The 14,942-nt window shown below is 48.5% G+C and overlaps 1 protein-coding gene across 1 annotated transcript in view; it reads left to right on the top strand.

Annotated features, from left to right (window-relative positions):
- Nucleotides 1-11,854: 11,854 nt before the first annotated feature.
- LOC120684004 (importin-9-like) overlaps nucleotides 11,855-14,942 on the top strand; it is a 28,604-nt gene continuing 25,516 nt past the window's right edge. Inside the window, exon 1 of the mRNA XM_039966087.1 lies at nucleotides 11,855-12,255. Coding sequence (XP_039822021.1) covers nucleotides 12,126-12,255 — 130 coding nt within the window. The 5' untranslated portion in view covers nucleotides 11,855-12,125. The remainder of the gene's footprint in view (nucleotides 12,256-14,942) is intronic.

Genomic DNA, 14,942 nt, shown 5'->3' with positions numbered 1-14,942 from the left:
AGGAATAGAGAAAGGAGTTGACGTAAAAAGGAATCAAAAGGCTGGATGAGGATAATGTTAGTGATGGTGTTTATAACAAATCTTAAGCCTGTACTATGCTTTTGGTGGGGTGAGACCTAGCTTCAATTCTCCGTAGAAATGTACTACCATGTTTTCAGAAGTCGATGGTCTAGCTCGTACTGAAATGACACTGTTAATTCAGATGGTGTGGTGATCTGCAGTTCTGCACTAGTAATTCTAAGCATTTCACAACACTAGCAGAAGTGTAATATAAAAAAAAACACCAGCATAATTGTAGGGGGAAAACTGTGTATGCTGCATATTGTTTTGGTTCCCTTTTTCTTATTCACTTTTCTTTGTGCAAAATATCCTCGTAGCACCATCATTACAATTTTCATCTATCATTCTGTAGACAGGTTTTGCTAGTAGGTTACAGCCAAGTAGCCAACACAATATAAACTCTACACATTTTACGACAATTACCGAGAGTTCGTCGAGCTAGTATCTTCTAGAGCTAGAGATTGATAATTCTGGAACCATGTTTTCCTCCAAGCACAGGATTATCCGCTCGCTAAGGTTACACTCATTATCTTAATAATACCCCAGTTGACATTTTCCCTGATTGCTTGGCTCTGCTACCGGTACTGCTAGGAACCAGAGGAGGTTTGTATCAACAAGGTGCTCACCGGGGAAGGAAGGAAGCTCTGAAGCTCTCCGCGAGGATCAACTAGAACATTTTAAATCCTTCATTCAGGTTGCTTCTGGGGCTCTGGGCTACCGGTAACGGCGGGGACCTCCCCAGACCACACAGGGCAGCGCCACAGCACCCGTACGCGCATGTGAGGTGGTGTGGCCGGCCTCTTCTCTGTCCCCATGCGACCCTGGGGGCTTCTCCGCGACGCGCGCATCCACGCCGCACCGCACACCTGGGTGCCCTGCCATTGGTGGCCTCCCTGGTGCTGAATTCCATGGATGGAGCCGCCGACCCGACCCGACCCGAGCGAGCCATTCTGGTGTCAAAGCCTAGCTACGGTCAACTCCCAAAAGCAGCAAGATCCGGGCCTTGTTTGGATGAGCTAGAATTCTAGCACGCACACATCCCGAAAAAAGAATCTCGTATGCATGAAGCACTAAATGAAGTCTATTTGCAAATTTTTTTTAAGGATGTGTGTAACTTTTCGCGACGAATCTAATGACGGTAATTAATCGATGATTTGTTACAGTGATACTACAGTAACCATTCTCTAATCGCGCGGTCAAAGGCCTCGTTAGATTCTTTATAGTCACTAGCGCAGGGGTTCTGAAGTTGGTTTTGTAAACTGACTTTGTTTGACACCGTAATTAGCGGTCAAAATTTTTACTATTCACTAGCGCTAGAAATCTAGCACCAACCAAACAAGGCCCCGGTTCCATAGGCGAGGCGGCAGTGTTACCAGTGTGGCTGCGTTTAGATAAAAAAAAGTTTGCGTAGTACCAGTCACATCGAATTTTCGGATACATGTATGGAGCATTAAATGCAGCTAAAAAATAACTAATTGTATAGTCTAACTGATTCCTACGAGATGAATCTAATAATGTTAATTAATTTATGATTGGACATTAATTGTCAAATCCAAACTTTTTCACCAACTAACAGCCTGTTTAGTTACCAAAAATTTTCACCCAAGGCCGCGTTTAGATCGCGAAATAGTTTGGGTTGGGACACTGTAGCACGTTTCGTTTTTATTTGGTAATTAATGTCCAATCATGGATTAATTAACGTCGTTAGATTCATCTCGTGGTAATCAGTCAGACTGTGTAATTAGTTATTTTTTTTAACTACATTTAATACTTTATGCATGTGTTGAAAAATTCGATGTGACAGAAAAGTTTGGAACTTTTTGGGAACTAAACGGGGCCCAAAATTTTTTGCCTCACCTTTAGACACATACATGGAGCATTAAATGTAGTTAAAAAATAAAACTAATTGCACAATTTAGATATACACGACGAAACGAATCTTTTGAGCCTAATTAGTGCATAATTAGTCATAAGTGCTACAGTAACCCATATGTGTTAATGATGTGGTCAAGGGCATCAAAAGATTCGTCTCGCGGTTTCCAAGCGAGTTCTGAAATTAGTTTTTTAATTAGTGCCCGAAAATCTCTCCCGACATCTGGTCAAACATTTGATGTGACCTTTGTACCAAAAATTTTCATCAACTAAACACCCCCTGTGTCGTGATAAGACGCGCCTGCATTTCTCTGGAGATCGGTCAACGCGACTGCTCATGCTGCGTATTTCACGTACTGATTTGCAGTTGCGGTGCAGTGCATGTGGATAGATCATACTCTCTGGAACCCTGCATTTCTCTGGAGATCGGTCAACGCGACTGCTCATGCTGCGTATTTCACGTACTGATTTGCAGTTGCGGTGCAGTGCATGTGGATAGATCATACTCTCTCCGTTCCAGAATATAAGCATTTCTAGATTTGGTCAAAGTCAAATTTTTTCAACTTTAACTATAAATATTAAATAATTTATAAAAATTTATAAGATAAAAAAATGATTCGTTATGAAAGCAATTATCATAATATATAAATATTTATATTCAAAATAATTCATTCGTAAAAATAATGATGGTCAAAGTTGAATAAATTTGACTTTGATCAAACCTAAAAATACTTAAATTTTGGGATGGAGGTAGTACTAAATGGGCGTCGAATCGAATGACAGAGTGGACTCGGGTTTTGCTTGCTGCCTCCAGTTCCATGTTAGCCACGGCGACGGCTCTCGCCCCTCGGGGGGTGTTGACGTGCATGTTTTGGCCTCGGCCCGCTCTCGTACGACCGCCGATGGCCACGGCGACGGCGGCCGTCGATGTGCCGTGGAGGATCCAATATAATCTGTGGCGGCGGAACGCGAAGGTGCGTGGAAAAGGGATGGATTGATGGATCGTCGAAGCCAAGCAAAGCAAAGCCGTGGCGTGGTCTTGCATGCGATGCGCGCGCACTTGGCAGAGGCGGCACGGCCGCACGGGGCTGGCAAGCCGAACTGGGGAGAGAGATCAGCGAGCCATGGAGGTGGAGTCATGCAGGAGGTGGAGTCCACGGAGCATTTTTTTTAGATTAATTGGATCTATACCACTGCAATTGTTACGTTTCGAAGATATACCATTACTATTCACGATATCGGATGTATGCCATTACAATTTCACAATTCATAGAGATACACCACTATGCACCCTTTTAATATGTTTTTTTAAAATCTATAGACCAAAATGCCCTCAATCTTCTCCATGGCGTCCAGCTCCTGTTCCGCTGGTCTCGATCTCGTCGAGGATGGGCTTGAGCGTGGGGTCCTCCTTCATGCGCGAGATGCGGGCCTCGAGCTGCTCCTTGTGCACGGGTTGGTGAGGCCGCCGAGCATGGTGGTCATGGCGGGGTCCTGAATGAAAGTGATGCCCAGGCGCTCCACTGTAACGTCCCGAAAAATTTACCAAGATAAATCATGAGCTAAAAATAATTTTAGAAATTTCTTTCCATCGTTGAGCTCAAAACCTTCCAAAATCCCTTCGTCCGAGATCCTGATTCCTCGAAACTATTCCCGGCGACCCGCCGTCCTGACACCGGTACAAATTCCCATCCCTTTCTTTCCTCGTTCCGCGCAACGCACCGCGCATTGCCGACCGGCGCGCGTGCTCGTCCCGCCGCGGTCGCCGGCGCGATTTCTTTTTCTCTCTCTTTTTCTCTCTCTCCCTCTTTCTTTTCCCTTCCCCTATTTCTTTTTCTCCCTCCTCCTCCTTTCTCCCTTCTTCTTCCTGCTCTGCCGCGCACGGCCACGAGTGGGCTCAGTGCCGCCGTGCCCCTCGTGTCGCCCCCACCCCCCCACGCGCACCACGCCGCCGCGCCGCCCGTCGTCAAGCCCAGAGCCGCACAGCGCCCTCCCTCCCCTACTCCACACGCGCACGCGCTCCGCATGCCCGGAAAGCTCGCCGCGCACGTTCTGCTCCCCGCCCACGCGCGTCCCTGTGCGCCCCGGATGCTCGCCGCGCCGTTCGTGCCTGCCCGAGCTGTCCCGTCGTCCTATGGCCACCTCGCCGCCCGCGCCGCCGCTCCACGACACCACGATAGCTCCAAAACGACATTAATGGCTGCCGGGATGCCCGCCGGACGGCCGGCCACCATGCCCCCTCTCTCCACCGCCTTCCAGCGACTATAAAAGGGCCCTTCGCGTCGCTGGCGAACTCCACAAGCCGCCCAACCACCACGCGCCCACTCGCCAACCTCCCAGCGCCGCCACCATGACTGCCACGGCCGCCCGCCGTTGGCCCTAGCTGCGCCACCGCCTCACGCTGCCCCAGCTCCGAGTAGGTGAGGGAATCAACTCCCCTTGACCCCCTCGTGCTCCTTTCCCCAGCCATGGCCGCCGCCGCCTCAAGCGCCGCAGCCCGCCACCCGCTGGCCCTCGTGGCGCCTGAAAGCATCTAGGCCCTCAAGGTATGTTTCGGTGATTAATGACAACCATTATTGTGACTAATGAGTTTGTGCAGCTTAATGAAATTTTATCGCTCATTGGATCATATGTTAAAGAGGCCCATAAATTTCATTATTTAAAAAGTTGATCTCGGTATTCAACTCAAGTATATAATAAGACTAAGGATCTTTCTAGTCCTAAGTGTCGCAAGGTTGAGAAGGACACTTAGGTTAGTATATGTTTTATAGTTTTGTAGAGGTCGCACTATTAAGAGGGGTTAAGACCAACTAATTTGAGCATGGACATGGCCAATCAAAGAATAGATGCACACACATTGGTCACTCAGGTTCTTGGAAGCTCAAACAAGTGCTATTCAGCTCATATCTCAAGAATATTTGGATTTCATTCAAGACTCAGATTAGAAAAAGCAAAATCAAGAAAAAGTCTTATCACCGGTTCAACCGACGACATCAATTTTCTATACGTCGGTTAAACGCAGTTGCTGAAGTCTGGACACAGTGTTCACCTGATTAACCGACGATGTTTAAAATTAACATCGGTTCAGTTGTCCAGAGAGTCAGTTTTTCAGGGGTTTTTAGGCTTCCACTCACCGGTTAAACCGACGAAGGATTTGAGTTAGCGTCGGTGCAGTTGTCCAGAGAGTTGGTTTTTCAGTTGATCAGTGGACAACTACACTCACCGGTTAAACCGATGATACGTCAGTTAAATTGCCCGAGCTGTAACGGCTAGTATTTCAAATGGGCAGTTTACATTCATCAGTTGAACCGACGATGACTTTTGGAGGGCCGTCGGATTAACCGGCGTTGAGTACTTTTTCTGGCAGCTTTTCTCCAACGGCTCTATCCGCGTGAGCTGCCTATATATACCCCTCCAATGGGTCATTTTGAAGTCTCTTGACACCAGGCAACACTCATACACTCATTCTCTTGTTGAGAGCCACCTTGAGTTTCACATTCCACTCATTTGATCATTCAATTATCCAAGAAGCAAGGCTAATGACTTGAGTATAGAGAAGCTTGTGTGCATCCGTTCTTGGTGATCGGTTCTTACTCAAGTGAAGGCCCTAGCTTGTTACTCTTGGTGATTGGCATCACCTAGGCGATCTTGGTGATTGAGGTGCTTTTTGCGGAGCTTGCCAAGTTGATTGTGGGAGCCCGAAGAAGTTTGTACATGGCTTGAGCTCCACCACGCTAGGCAGGGGAATCAAATCCCGGCACGAGCTAGGCAGGGGAATCAAATCCCGGCGTCGCCCTGCACCTTTCCCCCTATCCCCAGCCGCTGCCACGCCCCAGGGCCGCGAGCCCATGGCCGCCGGTGCCCCATGGCCCCTCCTCTGTTTTGCCCCGTCGGGAGGTAGAAGAAGGAGGGGCAAAATTGCCCAAAGGCCCCTCCCCTTCCCTCAAATCTTTAAAGAGCCCCCTTTTTTATGTTATTTTCAAATGAACCCCCATGCTCTCCCTAATTAAGAATTAGTCCCTCTGCCATATAGCGATAATTATGAATAGACCCTTACCCTTTTCGAGAGTAACCCTGATATTTCCAAATATTATAAGCAAGTCCTTTCCTTTCAAAAACTATTTACAAATAGGCCCTTGGATCCTTGTTTAGACCCTAAACACACCGTTAACTTATCATTTCATGCGCCAAAAATTTTCCAATCGCCCCGAAACTTTACCACGCCATTCCCAACATAAATTTGGCCGTACCATTAGAAAACCGCCTAAAAATATCACTCCTATCTTCATATCTTAATTGTTCCCGATTTGAGCTCAACGATAAAACTTTTATTTCTTTTTCTTGATTGTGTGCTTACTTGTGTGCGCCGTAGATCACGGTGTGAACGAGGGAGAACCCGTCGACGAGCAGTACTGCGAGCAAGTGAACGAGGACCAGTTCCGCGATCCCGAACCCGAAGGACAGTACCTCGATCTGGACTTCCCGGAAGACTTTGAGAACGGCAAGTTCAATCTCATCCTTTAATGCATATTTTGTCTCAGTTTTATAAACACAACCTATTAGCCTGTTTTACAAAATAGCATATGTTTTGACTGCTGAAAACATGGTTGGATAGCCACCCATTGATTTGCTATAACCATTCATTGACCACCTAGATTAATGTCTGAATGTGATTTGTTTGGATGTTAATCGCTGCTAGAACGCTTAGGACCTTAAACACGGTACAACTTGTTTTATAAAAGAAAAAATGTGTGAGTGTGTGGGAAGGAAAAATGTGGAATTTTCGAAAGATGAGTTTAGACGGGATGGATGGCACTTCTGTGTGAATTGCCAAATGGTGTGCTCGTACCTGTGTGGTTGAGCAAGGTTGGGAGATATCCGTCTCGTCACAATTAAGGACCGAGTTGGTGTGTCATCTTGCCTAACTCTACTATCGTGCAAACCACTCGACTGTTGTATGGGCAACGGCTTAGCATAAATCCCACTAATTAATTTGATAGCCATCTGTAGAGCTGAGAGCAACGGGTGATCAAGGAGAAGTGATAAGCTCTGTGTGACTTATGCCCTGGTTAAACCTTGGAGATAGGTCAATGGCCCCTTGATGGATACCATGATAGATAGTCAGGTCTAGCTAAGATGGGTAATGACTTTGTTGGGATCCGCACCGACATTAAGGTGATCGTGCTGTGGTACCCCGCTTGTGGGTAAAGTTGCACAGCTCTGTAGAGTTAAAACCTATTCGAATAGCCGTGCCCACGGTACTGGGCGAGTTACGATTCGGTCACACAACTAGTGTTTCTTCTGGGAATGGATGGGTTGACGTGAGTTGTTTTAGAAAAATGTCCGGCAGTTGTGCCGTGTGCTACGGCGGATGAGGCGTCCGGTAGCAAATTTAAAACTTGTATCCTGTGTGGATCAACCCTACGTGTTACTCGGTGCGAGAAAGTTGCTTTGAAAATCCTTTTCTCTCAAATGAACTCCTGCATAAAAATTAGTTTTCCGTAAATTAAACCCTATCCTTATTTTTGATTTCCCTGTGCATTATATTCTGTTTATACCCCTTCCGTGGGTGTGGTTGGACTTGTTGAGTATGTTTGTACTCACCCCTTTTCTAATTTTTTACAGAGGAAGATCCAGACTTTGTTCTCGAGAACGTTGAGTAGGGGTTCCGTTCTGCACCCAGCCTTGTCTGTGGATAGGGTCAACCGCAGGAGCTCCGTATGACGCCAGACTCTGATGACCTCTTCTAGTTAATATTATTATTTGGGTTTTAGTTGTTATCCTCGTGATAGTGACACTTCATTGTCCATTACCACGCAGGATTGTACGGTGATGTACCATCTGATGTAATAAATGTGTTATCAATCTTCTAAAACTGATATTTATATTACATTTAAATCTTGTTTTACGAGGGAACGTTTCATCCGCCATGACCATGAACTGCGGGTTCTGCATCAGCTGGTGCATCGTAGCTAACTTGTGCGGGTCCAGCGCCACCGCCTTGGGCGCCGACGCCTGCCGCGGCAGCATCTTCTGCAGCTGCTCCGCATCTCCGTGAACGCCGAGTCCTTGGCGATCTGCTCCTCCATCTCCTTGATGCTGGTGCCCTGCTCGATTGATTCATTCATTTAATAATTGCCAAGTGAATCAAATACTACATCCAAATTCCATCGATTTCCAAATAAGTGAAATGAGATGGAGGCCCGCGCTCGAATCGGCAGCGCGGAGGCTGTAGGTGGCCAGGAGTAGCGCGCCCATGCCGGCAGCACGGAGGTCACAGGCGCCCAGGCCGGCGCTGTGGAGGCCGCCTGCCCCTTGGCCGCGGGCTCAACGGTGGGCGCCTAGTCAGGCGACGCGGAGGCTGCTGGCCCCTTGGCCACGGGCACTCTGCCTGTCGAGGATTAGGAATAAATTAGATAGGGGTGGGAGGTCAGGATATTTTGGTTCAAATTTTTTTAAAAACACACTAAAAAGGTATGCAATGGCATATCTTTAAGAAGTGTGAAATTATAATGGCATGCTCCCGATATTACAAATAGTAATAGTATATCTCCGAAACGTGATAATTATAATGGCATAGATCAAATTAATCCTTTTTTTAAAAAAGTAACTGGCAAGAGTTTTGCCGTTTTTGTATTAATAGAGAAGAGTGAGAACAAAGCAAAGGCCTAAGCCCAAAACAGAGAAAAAAAGAGAGAGCTAGCCTAATCTCCAGACTATAAATCACTCAAACATTTAACTCCTGCCAAGCGCCGCACGAGCTTCCTCCTTGAATTTTGCAAGCAGCGTTAGGACCGAGGACTCTGTGTCAGAAGATTCTTTCATTCCTTTCATTCCAAATTTTCCAACAAATGAGCAGCAAAAGTGATCACACGGTCTTAGGTGATAGTTCAGTTGAAGCACTTCCACCTTCCACCATTGGGCTGGGCTCTCGCAGGTATCCCAGAAAGCCATATTTGCCGTTGCCGTAGGTACACTGGCGCCAAGCTCGGTCTAAAGACGTCTGGTGTAATGACATTGCGCAAATAAATACAGAGCTGACTCATCCGTATGTCTACATAGCGGGCACTTCTTCTAGTTCGGCCACCCCCTCCGGTCAGGCCGATCTACAGTCCACAGCCGATTCTGGTAGGCTAGCCAAGCGAAGATTTTACATTTAGGTGGCGCCCACGCTTTCCAAATTAACTGATCTATCCGTGTCCATAGCACCCAAAAATTAGGCCATGTACACTGATTTGGTGTAGTACTCTCCGTTCCACGGAGCATGCGATGGCATGGAACTAGGCACCTGATATGTTCACTCCTACAAATAGACTGCAGTTATACCGGCTTTGCCGCCGCGGACGCCCTTGGCTCCGGACAGCAGACAGCACGCCACGCCGCCGCTCGGCCCTGCTTGCGAACCTGCCGTTCGCTCGCTGCTCGGTGCTCGCTTCTGGAGTGCTGGTGCTAGCGTGCTTCACCGCCGCCTAGTGTGCCGACAGCCGCCGGCCGTCTCGTGTGTCTTAGAGTGTGTTTAGTAGTTCAACTAATTCAAATTTTCTGTAAAAACTATTTTTTGAGAGAAATGATTCACTACTAGCAGAAAGTGATTTCTATATGATTCTCTAAAATTAACTTTATGAACAACATATTCAGTATGAGGAGTGAATCAGAGGAAACTACTTTTCCAGCCCCTTAGTTCATTTTAGATAATCAGCATAAAAACTGCTTAGCAAAGCTTATTCTAAATTCAGCTTAGAAGGAGCTTGAGACAACGATTTCGGAATTTATTTGGATTGGGAATGGATTGTGAACCAGCCGGAATGTTTTGTCAAGTGTTTGATGGGCTTGATGGCCCAAATCTCTACCTCGTTTCTTGCGGCTTTTTTATTTTTATATTTTTTAAAAATGTTTTTTACAGAAATATATTTTCGGTTTCACATTTTACAGTTTTATGGGCCTACTGCCCGGCAGGGGGACGACAGGGACCTATATGTAAATAAATATAATTTTTTTGCGCGGAGGCGGAGCCTGCCGCCCCCCTGCCGGGCAGCCCGCCCGCCCAGTGGAGGGGCGGCAGGTAGCCCGCCCGCCCAGTGGAGGGGCGGCAGGCTCCCCCCAAATTTAAAAGCTGAGCCCCTTCCCTCGCACCCTCATTTTCTGTCCACGAGATCCAGAGAGGGGAGAGGGGAGAGGGAGAGAGGAGGGGTGAGGGAGGTAATTCCACCGGTGAAGCCCTGCCGGATTTTGAATCTAAACCGCAGGTAACTAATATTTCTCAACTATTATTGACTTGTTTCTAAAATAATTATGAATTAGAATAGATTTAGTTTTTAGATAGTGAAATATAGAATAGTAAACTTAGAATGACAATACCTTATTGCTATTGCAGCATAAGACAATGGCTGCCTCCAATTCTATTGGATTTTCATGGACCGAAGAAAAATCTAGTATAATTCTTGAGATCATGACCCATCTTGTAATCAGTTAGAAGTTGGATCCATTAGCGGATGGTACGATAGAGATGGTGTTGTCCAAATTAGTAGAGTTTAAAGATTTCACATTGTTTCAAAATATTACAACGCAAGATGTAAAGGGACACCTGCTAGAACGCCGTAAGATGTATATGAGGGTATGTGAACTAGCTAATCATCCTAATGTTATTGGTTTCGTACAAAGTACTTCTACGATATGGATGCGGTCAGAGGTGTATGAGATGCACATTAAGGTAACTACCATTCGGATCTAATATCTATAGTCATTTGTAATCCATATTCCGTAAATTTTAAAATTATTATGTAATTATATGCAAGGATTACCCCGAGCACACGGAGGTGATTAACAAATCAATACCAAATTTTCATAAATTAGTATGTATCTTCGGTGGACTCATGCCGTAAACAAGACGAATGAGGCGTGGAAGATCTTCGGGTGATAGTACTTGGCCTCCGCAATCACATAGAACCGGAGGTTCGTCAAGTCAAACTGCACCACCACCAGCACCAAGTTCTGTTAACTGGGATGACGACCTAGATGACTTCATGCCCCCAAACCATGGCCTCCAAGACCTGATGTTCCTCCCCCAAAGTCAAGAGGTTCATCAAGTCAAACTGCACAAAAAAAAATATTAGTTACCTGCGGTTCGGATCCAAAATCCGGCAGGGCTTCGCCGGTGGAATTACCTCCCTCACCCCTCTCTGGATCTCGTGGGCAGTAAATGAGGGTGCGAGAGAAGGGGCTCAGCTTTTATATTTGGGGGAGCCTGCCGCCCCCCTGCTGGGCGGGCGGACTGCCTGCCGCCCCCCTACCGGGCGGCAGGCACCTGCCACTCCCCTACCGGGCGGTAGGGGTATAAAACTATAAAATATGAAACCAAAAATATATTTCTGTAAAAAATATTTTTAAAAAATATAAAAATAAAAAAGCCGTTTCTTCTTCTTAAGCCCAAACATCGTGCTGTTTCATGCTAGCATGGTTTTTCGGTGGGAATGTTTGTCGTGCCGTTCCTAAATACAGTAATAGTAATAGAGTGGTCTATAAAATGACACGTAAGTTTTAATAGAAAGTGTTATCGCATAATTATTATAATAACTGAAAATTTGATAATCATGCCATTTCTCATTCTATGAAACTTCCCTTACAAACGACTCTGTCGTGTCAACAAATTTGCTAACGTGGCATGATATTGCTCGTGACACTCCTATAATATTCTGGTTTAGATTGGCCTAAAGTTTATACTTTATCCCAAACTTTATACAATCGTTACTAAAGAAGATTCAAAACAAAACACGGTGCAAGACGTCCTTTTCCCGCCATTGAAAACCGGAGGGTGTTCAACCAAACACAAGCGTTGGTCAATCAACCAGCCTGGCAGGTGGGGTCCGCGCCAAATGAGCGCAAGCCGGGCCCATTGCAAATGCCCGCTTTCCGGTTCCCCCATGGCCCATCTCCATTCTCCCGGCTCCTCCCCTCTTCTCTCCCCTTCCCTCTCGTCTTTTGCTCCGTCTCCTCCAGCTTTTCCTTCCGCTATAAAAACCCTAGCCTAAACGGCTAAACCCCCGAATCCCGCCGCTCCCTCTCGCCACCGTCACCTCGCTGCTCGATCCCGTTCCGAAATCAAAAGGAGGGGGTGTGCTCGTACTGAGCTAGTGAGCTCTGCGCGGAGCCTCAACCCTAGGCGGCGCCGGCGCATCGGCAGTTCCGGACTTCCGATGGCGGCCGGGGGCGCGGCCGATGGCGACCAGCGGTGGCTGGTGGAGTGCCTGACGGCCACGCTAGACACTGCGCGCGATGTCCGCGCCTTCGCCGAGGAGTCGCTCCGCCAGGCCTCCCTCCTTCCCGGTACGCTGCCCCCACCTACTCCTTTCCCTCTCTCGGTGGCGATGGGTGCCCAATTGAAATATGGGCGCCGTTGAAGTATCGGGCAATTCAGCATCACGCGTTGACCTGGAGCTGCTTTTGATTGAGTTCTGGCCGCGCTCTATCGGCGTGTTGGCTGTAGATACCGTGAGCGTGCAATTTTGCCCCTAGGTGTTCCAAGTCACTAAGTGGGAGGCCATGGGATCCCCCTAGGTGTTCCAGGAATTGTTATTTAGGAGTACTAGTTTGCTGCTGCAGGCTGGCTGCAGCATTGCCCTGTTCGGCACTCTATGTACACTCCTATGCTTCCAGAGGTGATTGGCACTTCGTCTGGTAGCTTCTCAATAGCAAAACTTTTGTATGTTTGGACATATAATAGCTGTGCAAGAACATCTATATTCCAGGGCCACAACAGAGGAATCACAAATGTTAGAGTATATTAGGCAACTCCGGATATGGTTAGTTTAGGATTGATTCATTGATTGTAATCCCGGGATAACCTTCCTTATCTCTAGGAGAGGCTACTTGCCCTCCAAGCCATGTACTCTATATATACCGCCCTAGGGGCTCAATGCAATACATCGACCGTATTATACGCATCCTACTTTCCTACATGGTATCACGAGTTAGTGTTTCGACCTAGGCTTCCGCAGCCGCCGCCGCCCCGCCCCCGGGGAGATCGATCTCCGCCGGGGGCAGCACCCTCCTAGGATGCGCCGCGAATCCATCTGATCCGCGCCGCTGTCGTCGTCAACGCACAGCAGAAGGACCTACCTCCCGTGGTGATGCGATCTCGTCGGCTCCCTCGTCGCCCCTTCCACGCCGACTCCCCCCATGCGCGCGGCCCCGTGCTGGCCCTCTCCTCCTGCGCCGTCGCTGCCCTGTGCGCGGGCTGCGGAGGAGTCACGAGGTGCGCCAGGCCGCTGCGCCATCGGAGCCGCGAGATTGGGGTGGGTTACCGCGCCGCTGGTCGATTCCGGCGCCGCACGACGAGATCCGCCGCCGGGACGAGCTGCAGCGGGGCCACCCCGCTTCGCCCCGGCCTCCACGCTCCTCCACCACGTCGCTCCTCCGCCGTCGCCGGCGGGCCGCGTCATCGTGGGGGCTCCACCCCATCTCGGCTTTCCAAGCTCCTCGCCGCTGTTGCCTCCCGACCCGTCGAGACCGGCCTCGTCCGCGCCTTCCGCGGCGGCGCCGCCCCCAAAGTCCCGATCCCCGCCTTCCTGGAGCGGATCCACTTGCTGGAGGCGGAGGCCCGCCGCCACGCCACCGCCGCGCTGGAATCGAGAAGGCAGTGCCGGCGGCCCACTCCCTCCTTTTCTTCTCTGCCGTTGACCACGGGGGGAACGGATAAGGGAGGGGGAGGGGCACTGCTAGGGGTACCCCGAGAATGTATCCATGGTTCGTTTGCTGTTGTTGATTTTTTTTTCCGATCTATGATCGGTTTGCGTCGCCCTGCCGTTCGTCGCCGTTCATCGTCGACACTCCCGAAGAACGAGGTTGTTGCTGCGCCCTCCAGGTTGCAGCGATGATGTTCATGATCAAGCCATCCTACTGGTGTCGTCGCCTTTTCAGGTGGTGGCGCCACTCGCCGCCGGTCTTCGTCAAGCAGGCGCTCGATCCGTCTCCGTGCCTCCAGCCATTATCGCGCGGACATCGCCGCCGATGTTCCTGAAGGAAGACGTCGTCGCCACCCCTGATTTGAGCGCGACACTTGCTGCAACCTGCGCCGTCGCCACCCCTGTCCTGAGCGTGACCTAAGTCGCAAACCGCGCCGTCTACCATCGTCATCCGCCGCACCGTCCTGCTGCGGTCTTCGGCAAGAAGCTGCTGAGTTTGTGTACTCGAGCACCTCGACAACGCTTCGACCCGTGCCCCCTCCACGGCTTCGACCACATCCACCTCGACTTCGGCTACTACGGCACTAAAGGGCTTTCATCTGCATGAGTCTCCAGTCAAAGCTTTCGCACCGGCGTTCCGACTGCAGGGGGGATACATCTCCATTGTTCTCCAGTCTGACCGTTCGTGTTGCTACCGCTACGACTGCGGGGGGATGTTAGAGTATATTAGACAACTCCGGATATGGTTAGTTTAGGATTGATTGTAATCCCGGGATAACCTTTCTTATCTCTAGGAGAGGCTACTTGCCCTCCAAGCCATATACCGACCTAGGGGCTCAATGCAATACATCGACCGCATTATACGCATCCTACTTTTCTACAACAAATACCTAGTCCGGAGTAGTATATTTCACAGCATAACATAACAATGGCGAACCTGGCCCTGACATAATGCTTGATAGCTTCATTGATACTGCTTTACATTCTGTTTGGAGTGAGGTTCTTTCTAGCATTGAAAATGTGATTTATCTGAGCATAATCTGTACCATGACCTCCTGTCGTAGTTAACTGTGGTGATCATATAAATGGTATGTAATTGCAAGTATTAACAATACATTTTGGTTTCTTAGCAATCAGTTCCACCTATCCAATTCCAGTTGGCTGTTACATCCATCAATCATTAGCCAATCAGGTTAAAACCTTTTGCTACCCAGCTGATGGGGAATTGATCTGAATCCCTCACCATTCTTTGACAGATGAAGTGAAAGCTTTTTCCAGTTTACTATCATTGACTGACAATAGCCTGTTTTTTCTTTTCTGTGATGTTTT

This window comes from Panicum virgatum, chromosome 7N (assembly GCF_016808335.1).
Source record: "Panicum virgatum strain AP13 chromosome 7N, P.virgatum_v5, whole genome shotgun sequence".
NCBI lineage: Eukaryota > Viridiplantae > Streptophyta > Magnoliopsida > Poales > Poaceae > Panicum > Panicum virgatum.
The sequence above is the reverse complement of the archived record's forward strand: the minus strand, read 5'-3'. Positions and strand labels throughout refer to the sequence as shown.